This window comes from Carassius gibelio, chromosome A17 (assembly GCF_023724105.1).
Source record: "Carassius gibelio isolate Cgi1373 ecotype wild population from Czech Republic chromosome A17, carGib1.2-hapl.c, whole genome shotgun sequence".
Lineage (NCBI taxonomy): Eukaryota > Metazoa > Chordata > Actinopteri > Cypriniformes > Cyprinidae > Carassius > Carassius gibelio.
The window spans coordinates 15,553,493-15,567,694 of record NC_068387.1 but is presented as its reverse complement, the minus strand read 5'-3'; the positions used below and the strand labels follow the sequence as shown (position 1 = coordinate 15,567,694).

At 38.9% G+C, this 14,202-nt stretch overlaps 1 protein-coding gene across 1 annotated transcript; it reads right to left on the bottom strand.

Moving 5' to 3' along the window:
• Positions 1–4,529: 4,529 nt before the first annotated feature.
• Positions 4,530–13,949, bottom strand: LOC127933454 (calmodulin-1). The gene is made up of 6 exons (XM_052530467.1): positions 13,812–13,949; positions 9,502–9,532; positions 9,182–9,325; positions 6,307–6,413; positions 5,777–5,912; positions 4,530–5,536 (listed from the first exon to the last, which is right to left on the bottom strand). Exons 1-6 carry the CDS (start codon positions 13,812–13,814, stop codon positions 5,508–5,510), a joined length of 450 nt encoding a protein of 149 aa, XP_052386427.1. The 5' UTR covers positions 13,815–13,949; the 3' UTR covers positions 4,530–5,507.
• Positions 13,950–14,202: the final 253 nt, after the last annotated feature.

The window sequence follows — 14,202 nt, the reverse complement described above, 5'->3', positions numbered from 1 at the left end:
GGGAAGGACTCACTGTACTCTGATAAAATAAATTTAAATTCAATTCCAGTTAATTAACTTTATTTATAGCATAACAATGGCGATTGTCTCCAAGCAACTTTACAAAGTGGCAGGTCTAAAGGCCCAAGTGAGCAACCAAGCAAAGAAAGAATGACATGAGAATACATCCTGGCAAGGGAGTAATGGAGAGAATAGATCAATGAGACACTCTGCTGTAGTCCTGAAGGAAAGACTCCAGAGTTTTCACTGAATCTCTTTAGTTGCAGAGAGGTCAATAAATTAATAAAACGTTCTAATTAGCAAAATAAATGTTAAAACATAAGGGGTTGTAGGTATTGGGATTGGTTGGCTAAATAAATAAATGACCTGAAGAGGATATGGCTACATAAAGTTAATCATAATATGCTTTGTAATAAAATATATATATTTTATATCTTAAATATAGATAGATAGACGGACGGACGGATGGACGGATAGATAGATAGATAGAAAGATAGATAATTTTACACTTTCATTTTACATCATAATTGTCGTTATGAATTAACAAAATTTAGAATATATTTTTGTGACCCTGAATTTTTCAGTATTTTTGTATTTATTTACCAAGACTGGGTTTACTTGCACTTAGTTGTGTAATCTAAGTCATAATGCTGTCAAATGGCAAAAAAGAAAGAAACCTGGCGCGAATCGTTGACTGATTCTTATTGAATGTAGCGCGATTGACGCATTGAGAGTGATAAAAAAGTTTTACTAATTAGTACATTTTTGGTTTATATGGCATCAGTAAACTGTACTAAAAAAAAAAAAAGTTTAAAATAGTTTTACTATATTTTTATGGCATTTTTGTTATTTCTGGAGCTCAACAGCAGCCTTTTCACTTTTAATTTGGTAACTTACATTGTGATGGTGAGTAAATGATGACAGCATGTTCATTTTTGAGTGAATTATAATAATTATCCCTTCAAAGCCTGAGTGAAGATCTGAGCTATAACTCAGTCATGGCATTAGCCTGTCTCACCCCACCCAATTTATTTTGAGATCCTAAACAATGCTGTCCAATGTGACCTGTTCTAAATGTGGATACATTTTAAAATATCAATCATCAACGCAGCCTTTGGTCTCCAACAATGTGTGTGTGAGGCATGAAGTGCAAACTCCCCTTTGTACTCTTGATAGTGTGTGTTTACGTGGATGTGTTCAGTTTCTCCTGTTACTGTAATGCAAGCCTGTTGTCTTTCAGTGACCAGTGTGTTGCTGCCCTGCCCTGCAGCATAGCGTTTCACTTCAGCATCATTTAACCCCACAGAGCAGCCTGTCAATCAGTAAGCCACACCTCTTCTGCATGATGACCTCACTCTGTTTCACAGTGTGGCAGCAGGGACTTCCTCACAAACACAGAGAGGAAAGCACAAGGTGGAACAGATCAAATGCTGATGTCTGCAATCTAAAACAGCCCACTCCTTATCCACTCATATCTCATTCCCCACCGCTGTGCACTTTTCTTCCACCATATGGGCTTCCCTACTTCACACACACAAAGACACACACACATGGCTCCGGATAGCTTTGAGTCTTTCCCAGACCACTCTGGAGTTGTGCCAAACGCGCATACACACCTGATCATACAACTTAAGTGATGCTCCATGGAGGATGTGCACTGTGACAACTAAATTAATAAATAAATAAGCTGTATGCTGACATTATATATTTATTAAGAATAAAAATGGCGACATGGATACACATTTACAAAGGTTTAAAGGAGTAGTTCACCTTATCGTTTACACAACCTCAGAAAATCCAAGATGTGGACGAGTTTTATTAGCCTACATAATAGTCCATCTGTCATCAGTGGTTCAACTGTAATATTATGAAACCACAAAAATATTTTTGTATGAGAAGAAAACAAAAATAATGATTTTATTCAACAATTTGTCTCCTCTGTTTCCCCCCACATCACTGTAGTGCCATTTTGGAGAACACCTGCTGATCGCAAACTGCGTACACTCTTCTGTGTCAGCCGCGACACAAGGATGTGCTGTTTTCTTTCAAATCAAAGCATAAATAGAAAAGTATCCTTGTGGCGTGGCTTATGTAAAGTCCTCTATACATAATATTGCTTTCTCCAGTTAAAATTTAAATGCCTTAATGATGGATTTGTTTCTTACACAGCTTTTCACTTCACAAGATGTTAACTGATGGACTGGAGTTGTATACGTCATGAACTGCACAGGGACACAGAGATTGAAGATCCAAATGCAGTTTATTGAAAGCACAGTCCAAAGTCACAGTCCATAAAGCAGGCAATAGGTCAGAACATAGGTAATCTCAGATCTCCCTCCATCCAATCAACAACTGAAGGATTGAACCAATCTCTGCCTAAATGTTTTCTGTGGGGTGTAACAATAAATAAGGAAAGAGCTGTCGCTACCTTCTTTACATTGTGACTTTTTTTCTTGTTTGGTTTAATATCTGGTTGTTATATCATTTATTTAATATTTACAAATAATTTTCCCCACTATATGTTTACAGACCCCCAACAGTAACTCCATTTAACCCGTGCTGAGGAGGAGGGGCCTGGGTCCTAAGTAGAAAGCAGTTGAAGGAATCTGTTCGAGTAAGCTTGTGTTTGGAATAGAATATGCCACACAACAAGACGGTTTTACTGAGTACCATCTCAGATCTACATTATAGGTCTTAATCCACTATGTATATGTGTCTCACTGTCTGTGTTCAGTTGAGGTCACAGCAGGCCTCTGAAGTTCACTTGTAATTCTGAATGGACTGTGCATTCTGAGGAAAGGGAATCAATGGGATGTTTTGGAGTATTAGCTTTTATCTGGTGTCACCACTTACAAACTCTTACATGGATACTGCGTGCAGTATTCACATTTTCTATATGAATATATACGGTATACTTGGATGACATGTTACACTATTATTAGCTCACTGTGTGACACTGTATCCCACACTGTAAAGCACTCAATTTGACATCCTATTATGTAATGGATTAATAAACCAGAAGTAACACAGCTTAATAATATTTGATTGAACTGGCAATGGTTATTATTTGACTTACATAAAATTGAAAAAAGAATTAAAAAAAGTTTCTCATGAGTTTTATGATTTTAAAGATTTGTATGATTTTAAAGAATTTAATACAAACAATTCTGGCAAACTATATCAGCATAAAGACAGATATACAAAAAAAATAGAAAATAGTAATAGTAAAATAGAAATAGTCTATAATTTTAAATAAAGTTCTAAATATTTGTAAATCAAATTTATTTAACATTCTTTGATTTAACAACTTGAATTTTACTAAGCAAAATATTAAAATGCCCCAAAATTGGTTAGTTAAAAAATGCTAAATAAGCCAGTTCTCTAACTAATCAGCTTAATGTTTTAAGTATTTCTATTATTTTTTTTTTAAATTACAAATTGAAAATAACAATTGAAGGATATCCTGAAGTGTTCCGAAGTGTTACATATTATAATTTTAAATATTTCTTTCTCAAATTAAATTTCTAGGGCAAAAAAAACAAACAAACAAAACATTTAGCTGTGTTCAACATTTTATGTGGGATATTTTTGCTATTCTAGCTCAGAGATTCTTCCCATAAAGCCTGAGAGGACAGAGAGAGTGTGACCAACCATTGCCTGCAACCAAATCATGAAAAGACATTCTGTCTTATCTCAGAGGCACCAAGTAACCAGAACATTCTGCATATACAGCCTAACATTTTCTGAAGCCTTCAGCCATTCTCGGATTCTTTTTCTTGGAAGTAATGCATTTAATACACACACACACACACACACACACACACTTGGCCACGTGCAGCTCATCAGTCAGAAGAGCAGAGAGATGTGGGCTGTTAGCGCGCTCTCTCTCTCTCCTCCCACACGCCTGTCACTGTATCCTGCTTCTCACTGCTGAGCACATAGTAGATGCACAATCATCTCTACACCCCCCGAGCACACTGTCACTGAGCCCAGGCTTTAAATAGCTGTAAATTAAGAGCGAGTCTGAAAATTAAGTGCAAAAGTCTCACATTGAATCCGATGCGAATTATGTGGTAAAGCTTCAACTGGACAAATGAGAACGAATTATTCCAGAAACAAAAAGAAAAAGGGAGACATACTGTAGATATCTGCTGTAGGGATAAACTCTGCCTGACTACAAGAGGTGGATCCAATCAGCTGTAGTCTCTCTCTCGCTCTCTCTCTCACACACACACACACACACTCCATTTCTCCAGAGTCTCTTCTCCAGCTCCCACATGGTGTTTGATATCCCCCTCAACCACCAGAGCCATAGATCCAAGTTGCCAGGCAACCCCTAAAATCCCCAAAGACCGACGCGCTCAAGCCTGCGCTCGGATGGATCAGCGCTCACACAACATGACACACACATATATACAGAGACATACAGAAAGAGAGTGGTTGCCAAGGTGATTTCTGTAGGTTGGCTGCAAAAGCTTCCCTAAATGTTTCTGTAGAGGATGACAAAAAGGACAAACAAGGTTGAGAGCTTCGAGTTCATGTTCTTTTATTGGAAAAAAAAATCAAAAGACAAGCATGTACAACTTGGAATGAACATAAACAGAACTGAAGGTGGGCAGTCGAAACAAACTCCTGGCGGCCAAAGCCCTCTTTTGCGCTCTCCAGAGAAAAATCAACATGCTCACGGTCAGAGCCCAGAGGAAAAACTAAAGATACAAACATTTATGATACAGTCACCATTGCCCTTACCCGAAAAACACTTCCACGTAAGGTGAAAGGTCACACCCTTAAACTCCCAAGCCACTCCCTCCCGCTAAATGCCCCTGCTATTGGGCACAATGCACAAAGAAACAAAACGCCAAATATCCTGACATGCCAAACATAGTTTAAAATCTCTTAACTGCTCATTTTTCTTAGAAATATCTCTTTATTAAGTTATTGAAGCAAACTGCAAAGGTCCCATTCATTCGTCCTCTATGCAGATTCCGAAAAACCCGCCCACCACCGCCAAACGATATTCAAACCTCTTTTAGATTCACCCCCAGAACGCTCCGACAGACATCGCTGAGGTTTCCGCCTCGATAGCGGCTCTGAACTCAAGCTGCATGCATGTAGAACAGAAACAGGAAGTAGAAGACGAATGGCCAGCCCAAACATTGCCACTAGCAAATGGAACCAGTTAAGCAGTTCACCAGATGCTTTTACTTTAGTTTCTGAAGGTTTGATATCAGGATTAATTGATTGATCATTTTGTAGACGTCTAAGCAGTTCTTTGGGAACAGGACCATTAACCAGTACATGCAGGTCATTTATGTCTTTTTTTTTTTGTTTGTTTTATTATATATATATTTTTTTCTATATATGGACATTTTCCTTTTATAACATTCAGTATTTTCTATACAGAAACAGTATGAATAAATGAATATTTTTGCGTAAGAGGTAAGTAAAACATTTGACTGATTTTTTTTTTTTGTCTTCTAAAGAGGTCAGGAGAGAACAGAAGAGCTTCACTTTGCCGTCATCATTTGTACAAATTCTGTGGACAGAAAGAGAGATGGACACTTCAGACACGAGGCTCATGATCACAACATGAGCACAAAATCCACTAGTTTGCAAGCTGCTCTTTTAAATTATTCTCCATTTTTGTATATGCAGGCAAATTATCCAAATCCAAGCTACATTAATGTAATTGAAGTGGCAATTTATAAAAGTAATGTTTAATCTCCATAAAAGGGCGACCCTTTCCAGGTAATCTCAGCACACAGCTGCGTCGTACCTTCGTAATTGACCTGACCGTCGCCGTCGATGTCAGCTTCTCTGATCATTTCGTCCACCTCTTCATCCGTTAGCTTCTCACCCAGGTTTGTCATGACGTGGCGAAGCTCTGCTGCGCTGATGTAGCCGTTCCCATCCTTACAGACACAGACAGGATCAATAAGTCAGCTGTGTCATGCCATTAAAATATATTAAACCACTAAATCCAAAGTAGGTGATTTTAAAAGTGTAACAACGTATTGTGGAAGCATAATGCAGATAAAAGGGGCAGCAGTGGTAACATTCAACAAAGGGAAGCAGTTCAATGATGCTTTTTCCTAAATATTTGACAATCAAATGTCCTAGTAAACTTGTAGGGAGAGATGTCTGACTGTGGAAGTGACTGTGAATCCCTTCAAACCAGCTGCAGCTTCACGTGGAACAAGGGCTTATTTAGTTTTCCAAGGGTTGCTTTGTTTTTCCTTGCCTCCTAACTCTTTCCATGAAAGCAAACACACCATCTTACCACCATGCCCTCTTTTCAGCACTGACCTTGTCAAACACTCGGAAAGCCTCGCGGATCTCCTCCTCACTGTCTGTGTCTTTCATTTTCCGTGCCATCATTGTCAGAAACTCGGGAAAGTCGATGGTTCCATTACCTGGAAGGGACAGAGAAAGAATAAATGGAAATGGGCCGGGATGTTTGGAAAACTCGGATAAAGTACCCTGGAGTTCAGGATGAAAGCAGGGGAGTCAATAGGGCATAATTATAATGAGGTCTAATAGCACATATTTAGTGTGTTTGAGTGACATCTAGGTAAAGTGAATTAGTCCTAGTTGAGATTCACAGCAAACACTCTCCAGAATGACTTAAACTATGAGAAAGGTCACAGGAATTATTGTTTATTTTCTTATATTGTGAGATTAAACAAATCAAATTAGGGACACAATGTATCAACAGTAGAGTTTTTATTTAAAACACTAGTAAAATGATAAAAGTTAAATGGTAATCTTTAGCTACCTCAAAATGAATATGCATTTTTCATGCTTTAAATGTTGCAATGACTGAAATTTACTTGTAGCATTTTAAATGACTCATTTTAGCTTTTAGACTTTCATGTTTAATTTAGACAAAACAGTGCAGAACGTTAATATTGATCACATTTTTCATTTCTAAATTTATTCCAAACAAGGCATGTTGAAGGTTCTGGGTTTCTCAAGCCGAAATGTGTTTTATTCTCTTGAGGTTAACCAAGCTGAGGTGGGATATTTCCATTACACGGGACAAATATGACATCCTCCTGTGTGCATGCGTGTGTGAAAATGATCACTACAGCCATTCCCAGAGGGCTCACACAGCGCGTGTAATCTGACAATGTGGATGTAGACACGTGCTTGCATATATATGTGTGTGTGTGGTTTTCTTTACATTGCATGTTCTTCTCGATGGAGCTCTTCACAAACACTCTCTTGATTCCATGGCCACCACTGCCAAAGTAGATTATGTAAAGCTGGGTTTCCTCTAGGACTTTTTTCAGCTGTGGTGGCAGAACTATTTCCCATTGATCACACCCCTTACCCCTTGTGGCTAAATCTCTCTACCCAAGAATCACATGCACTCAGACTCAGAATTTAATTTATTTTAACAACAACAAAAAAAAAGGATAAGTAACAAGCACAATAAATTCTGTCATTGATTTATTGAAGCAGATTCTGCAGGAATGAGTTGAATTATGAGCAATACAACAATTCCTGCGCCTAAATTCAGGTCCTACTCTAGAACAAGCACCAACCTTTCAGTCTCTCTCTTGAATCCAACATGGAAGTGACTTAAACTGCAATTTATCAACTGGCTGCTAGAGACTGGCTCCAAATGGAAGTCAATCCCATAGACCCCATGAGTGATGGGTTGTTACTGAATGTTGGTTCATTTAGTACGAATCTTTAATATGACTCAGGAGCAACAAGTTCTCTCAGCAAGGGATTTGCTCAGTTCATAATGACCAAACATGGGCAACCTCCAGTAGGTTCTGTACAGGAAACAGAAATGATTAGTTTACCTCCCGAGTCTTTCGGGTAAGAGTCGTTTGTTCATCACATGCAGCCACATAGACCAGAGGCTATCCAGTCTGTACTGGAGAGAGAAATTATTAGTTCATCTTCCGAGTCTTCAAGTCCGAGCAAAGACTGCATAATAATAATAAGATAATAGTTTTGAATGGTGACAGCAGCAATGGATACAGAAATAAGATGATAATTCCCAAACTTCCTTTCAAACAAGCGTGTCATTCGTTTCTTTACTCTTAAAGGTACGTAAGGTTTTGTGGTATAAAATTTTATTTGAGCTTTATAGCTTATTTCTTACGATCTATAAATTGTGAATTCCTGTGATGGTTCTTTTTTTTATAACACTGAATTTGGTAATAAAGAGTTGGTTAATGTTTTAAACTTTATCTGTATTGCGGGGAAAATCACTTTGATCATTTCTAATTGTAACACAACATTACAAGATACTGATCCAGGAAGAGGTCACAAAAGAATGAACATCTCGGACCTGAAGACTCAAGAGTCTTTTCCGGTACAGACTGCAACGCCTTATGCTTATGGGGCTGTCACGTGACTTGAACAAATGAACTAATAATTTGTTTCCTGTAAAGACTACATAACTTTCGGTTAACACAGGGGGATGTGATGTGACAAAAGAACAAACCACCCCAAGACTCGGGAGCTGAGGTGAACTAACAGATTGCTCAGCCAGCTAAGCAATGTATTCATCATTTCGGTTTATTATAATTTGGTCTTGGTTGGATTATAGTTATGTAATGTGATCAATGTTTGCATAAATAGATTTGTTGGGGGATTTGGATAATAACATGTAACATTTTAATTATATTCTGTTGAAATTAACAAAATGTCAGTAAAATGATCCGAACTTCCCATCGCTACTGTGAGTTCCTCGACTACAAATGATGTGAGTGGTGACACTGTGAAGCTGCAGCCATGGATGATTTTTAGTCCTGCCACAGCAGAATGAATGTAGTGGAAACACTGTAATGGGTTTCATGAGATCTTTATTACCTGCTATTTTTCAACTGGCTTTTCTGCTGTCTGACCTACAAAAATGACTCCTAGCGCAAAATAAATAAGCAGTATGTCAGAATATTAAATAAAAAATTAAATAAACGGCAGTGTCAGTTATGTCAGCTATGACGTTCCCCCCTTCCCCCAAAAGCAGTTAAGCACAAACCCACCCTGCAGCGGATTCCAAAGATTTCATTGGTCATTTGAATCACAGAGTTGACTGCCTACACCACACTGAAACAAAGACTAATTCCTAACCTTAACCTTAGTATACTGTATGACGTGTTTCCTGATAGAGAGCATCACGGTTTCTTCATTTCTGAAATGGGAACTAAATCCAACTCACCATCAGCATCCACCTCGTTGATCATGTCCTGCAGTTCAGCCTCCGTGGGGTTCTGCCCGAGCGAGCGCATCACTGTGCCCAGTTCTTTGGTTGTAATGGTACCATCACCATCCTTATCAAACAAGGAGAACGCCTCCTTAAACTCTGTGTGGAAACACATCAAAATTGTATAAAAAAACCTGACATATATGAAACTTAACTTTCACAGGATCGGTTTTCCTGAATCATCTAGCTGAATAAGTGGTTAGGTGACATTCACCCTTGACAATGAAGTTAATTCAGGGCATGTTTACACCAGAAACACACACAGATTGGCTTACCAGCAATTTGCTCCTCGGTGAGTTGGTCAGCCTGGAAATGGAGAGGGAAAAAGTGATGAGTAAACAAGGGTCATAAACATTGTTTTATTGTGCCAAGCACTTTACAAACTGAGCAAACCCTAATGGGACAGACGCCATGTCATGAAGAAAACAATAGTTACAAAATCAAGATCAAACCAATAAATAAGAGTAAAAGAGCTTTACCATCACATGAATACACAAAATAAACTACCACACTCAATGCTCTTCATAAAGTTTTATTAAAAAGCAAAAACATCTACTTCATCTGCTCCATCTGCTTTATCTTCCTGACACTCAAAGCTTCTTCTTGAAAACTCAATAGAAGCCAATTAACTAATCAATGCCAGTAAACAAGACAAAATACCACATCCAAATCATAAACTAATGGTGAATGAGACCACAATATGAAAACCGCTAAATATATTCAAAGGAACACAAAAGAAGGGCAATTCTTGATAAAGTAACCTTTATCCCATCAAACTGAATATCAGTCAGATCAGCCACCAGTCTCTTCACCTTGGGTTCATTGCCCCAGCCATCACTCTTCTTTACATCATGCCTTTCCATTTTAACTGGTGCTTTCCCGGGTTTGACCTCAGCGAGGTCAGGCCATCCACCACTTCTCGGACCTTCACCAGACCTTCTGCCAGTCACTCAGCCCGCTTGATGTTTCTTCAAATCCTGAACATCTCGACTCGCACCACGCTGTCAGTGCGGCTGTTGGTGGAGTCCACCAGCATCTGCAGGAAGGAGTTGAGGTTTTTCTCCTGTAGCTCGATCAGCTCTTTATAAAAGAACTGTTGCTGGTCGAGGAGATCGTAGACCACGGATAATGACAAGGGGGTCCTCCTCAGGGTAGATGACAGGTCTCTTTGGAGGCATTCTGGTCTTTGTGAGTAGAGGTTACCTGAAGCACATAGTGGCGAGTCTGGCTGATCAGGCTATACCCATGAGAGCTCACCTGACCCTTGAGACCAGTGTTAGTGTACCAACCTCCCAGGCCGCATTGGATATCGCTCAGCAAGATATTAGGCTGATTTTTGAGAAGCTTAACATCAGCAGCTCACTACAGTTACAAAGCTGAGGGTCAGGGATCGCTTCAATTATTTGAAATTAGTCAAATGGGTGACCCATCAGGTCACTCAAGCAAAGTGGGATGTATTCGGAGGTAGCCTGGCAGGTACACAGAATGACAGCTAAATCAAACGCCCCATCACTCTACCTGCTCCTGCGGTCATCTCAGTTTACAGCCAACCGTGGGTTTGCGTTTATATCGTTATATTTTGATCATCTGAGTGACACTGCTTCTCTGCTAATTGTGCAAACACCTTTCTCCATCTGTGAACACAATGGCAGGTTTTACCTGTCACTGCACGGATGCATTATCTCGCCAGTCTCAACTGTTCTTCTGATCAAATGTATTTTTTTCTGCCTGTGTCTCACTAGGGGTCCTGTAAGCCTGAGGGTTAAGGATCCAGGCTGCTAGCATAAAGACAGAGTTCAAATCCAGGTAAGAACAAAATATGATCTGGAGAGTAACAAAGGTCCCTTTCTGCCCTATTATGACTATCCTGATGTGTAAGGCATCTCGGCACGTTGTTCCAATTAGCATGCTGTCCGTAAATCCCTTCAAATTTTACCTTAATATGAAGACATGCTTTTACCCTTATTCAAGTCCCTAGTTATTTTCTTTTCCTGGTTATTATCCCAGTTTCATGTAGTAACAGTTGGATGGAGGGGGGATTAAAACTCACCTTATTTTATTAAATAATGTGCATGGCTAAATTATTTATAAACAATGCAATTTCTTTAAATAGGAAATTAGAATTGTCCATTTGAATTTCATGGTGACTTTTTTAGTGAATGAGTAGTTGCTGTTCTGAATCGCTTTGCAACTGCCCTGTATAATTTACAGTATAGTTAGAAAGACAAATGGACATTATATTTAAAATACGTCCAAGTTAGGTAATCAGAGTAAAAGTGAATCAGAACTGAAATCATGTTGAAACAAATCGAATCAAACTGACTTAAAAACCAAAATGGAAATCTGTAACATTATCTAAATTAATAAACATTTCAGCTTCTTTCCCCTAACAAAATCAATGTGGAAAATGCACCATCTGCAGATTCCCCATGGACCCTGTCCATAAAGGATTTTTTTTATTCTCTCCAGCTGATGGGGGAGAACAGGATCCTGTACCTCTACTGGACACATTCCAGGCCATCCAGTGAGGCTTCAAACATCACACACCACTGCCAGGAATTTGGCCTGGATCTGAAATGCTGCTCAATGTTGCCTGGAATCTGGCCTTGATTTAGGACTCACCAAGTGGCAAGAGCAGCTGAGAGAAGGCTGGCCTGGTCCTTGGGACGCTCAATGTACGATAATGAATGTGGTATTTCCACATTCACACCATGTTAACAGGGAGTCCCCTAGGCCCCTTAACCATCATGCTGACAGATGCAAACACTCTATTGAGTCTACTTCCAGTAACTGTCTTTCTTCACAAAATGAACACCAATGTACTACCCACAACTTAGCACCTAAGACAGGAAGATGGCTGAATATAAACTCATGACCACAACTGTGAAGGCAGCTTCCTTGTGAACCAAACCAACTGTGTACAGGGGAGACAGCAAGCCCTGAAATAGCCATTCGCCGATGGCTAATCTGGCCATTTCAGCTACCAGGTTACCCAATAAATTCTCGCTTAAATAATTATGAAGTTATTGTTGTGCAGTTTAGCATGACTGTCATTTCAGAGAAGCTTCCAGAAAGGCCCATGTGAAGAAAGTACATGATCTACGTTCTACATGATGGGTGAAAAAAAAAACGAAACTAGAGCTGCATTTACTACATCGTGGCCAGGACGGTCCTGAAGAAGGGAGGAAACAGACACCTCGCACAACGACTAGCCACTCCAGCAACTAGTTCACCACAGAACTAGCACAGGCTTAAATAATATCCATAAAAAATTATTTATACTGAGCCTTTTGGCATGGTGCTGTGGAAAAGCGGAATCAGAAGCGTTTGTATGGACTCACTGAGTCGGTATTGACTTTGTTGAACTCACTCAGGACATTCTTTCCATGCTTCACGAACAATGTTTGCTTTCTTGAGCTAAAATGCACCATTTAAACAAAGGTTTGTTTATTTTCTCATTGGGTATCCAGCTGTACAATTAATGAGCTCTGTTTCAAGCTTTTATGAGGAAAAACTTTCAAGCCCACAGCCTGGATAACAAACAGACCTGTTACTTCCACCACAAGTCAATAAAGCCCAGAATGGATCAAATATGTTTGTGCCAACCTAAACCAATAAATAAAGCCAACTTATGGTCATAATCCTACTTACTTTTGAAAGATCTGACAGTTATGCAAATGCTAATTTTAAATAAACCTAATAAAAGAGAAGCGAAGATAAATAACATGGTCATATCTAGACTACGTGTAATAATGCTTCACAGCCAACACAACCCACATGTCAGCTGTTTAAAATCTCATCATTTCACTACACTGAACACTTCGAGAAACATTTAAATCAAACACTGAACTTCTGTTTTTGTTTTTATTCAATGTTTTTTTTTATGTGAAACCCAAAGGGAGTCGGACAGCCCCAGTCACCGTTCACTTTTATTGCATCTTTTTCCATACAATTAAAAGTGAATGGTGACTGCGGCTGTCATTCTGTCTAACATGTCGGTTTGCTTTCCAGGTAAGGAAAAAAAAAGTCCTACAAGGTTTGTAACGACATAGAGGTGAGTGAATGATGACAGAATTTATATTTTCTAGGTAAATCATTTATTTAAGGTCTTTCTTTACTCTTTATTCAGACTGGCCTGATTTTGTACAGTAGCTGTCAATGAGGTCTAACTTATAGCAAAATCATTCGCTAAAGCAAAGCAAATGTTGTCTCAAACATATCAATTAAAAAGGCAACACAATGTGTTCTTATTTAATAGACCGCGTGAACTGATCATGTCTGCTGCTGTCTAGCACATCACATTATAATAAAACGCCTATGTCACATTTCCTGCCGCACTATGACATCAATAATACTGCAACACGTTCAAAATAATAAACATGATGCAACCATCGTTTGCGAAATGAAATGACACTCAGAACTGTTTTTCATGCATATGAAATCAAATTCGCTGCTGCACGAGAGCAAACGCAGTCTTCAGGCGGGTGGATTTGTCATGTCTCTATATTAACTGCAATGCGTTAAATACATAAAACATGAGCACATGTTCATAAATGAGTAGTGTATGATAAAAGACGATACGCACCATATCTGATGATGGAGGGTGAACTAGGTTTGTCAATCTACACTAGATCGCAGCGAGGCTCCGCTCTCAATTAAAGCTCCAACGTGCGACTGTCGCTCGTAGAGTATTGAAGGTGATCCGGTACTATATACAATGCTGTATTACTCCGCCGAACTGGATCCCTATCACTCACTTCCGCATAGAGCGGTCATAAGCCCCGCCCACCTACTTATCATAATAACCCAAAAGTGTTTATTTATGAAAGATATAGGCAAATCGCGAAATATTATGTATAATAAGTACAATGTAATATGCACATGTATAATATGTACTTAATATAATATGTACATTTTTTAATATTATTAATAATAATATTATTTATTAATAACGCAAGTTTAGTGCCCTAATTGGA

Bases quoted from the DNA above. Each gene is read 5' to 3' on its own strand.
- LOC127933454 (XM_052530467.1), bottom strand. The intron at 9,326-9,501 runs GTAAGCCAATCT...GTTTCCACACAG, and splicing joins CACCGAGGAGCAAATTGCTG to AGTTTAAGGAGGCGTTCTCC. The intron at 5,913-6,306 runs GTCAGTGCTGAA...TGTGTCTGTAAG, and splicing joins CTTTCCGAGTGTTTGACAAG to GATGGGAACGGCTACATCAG.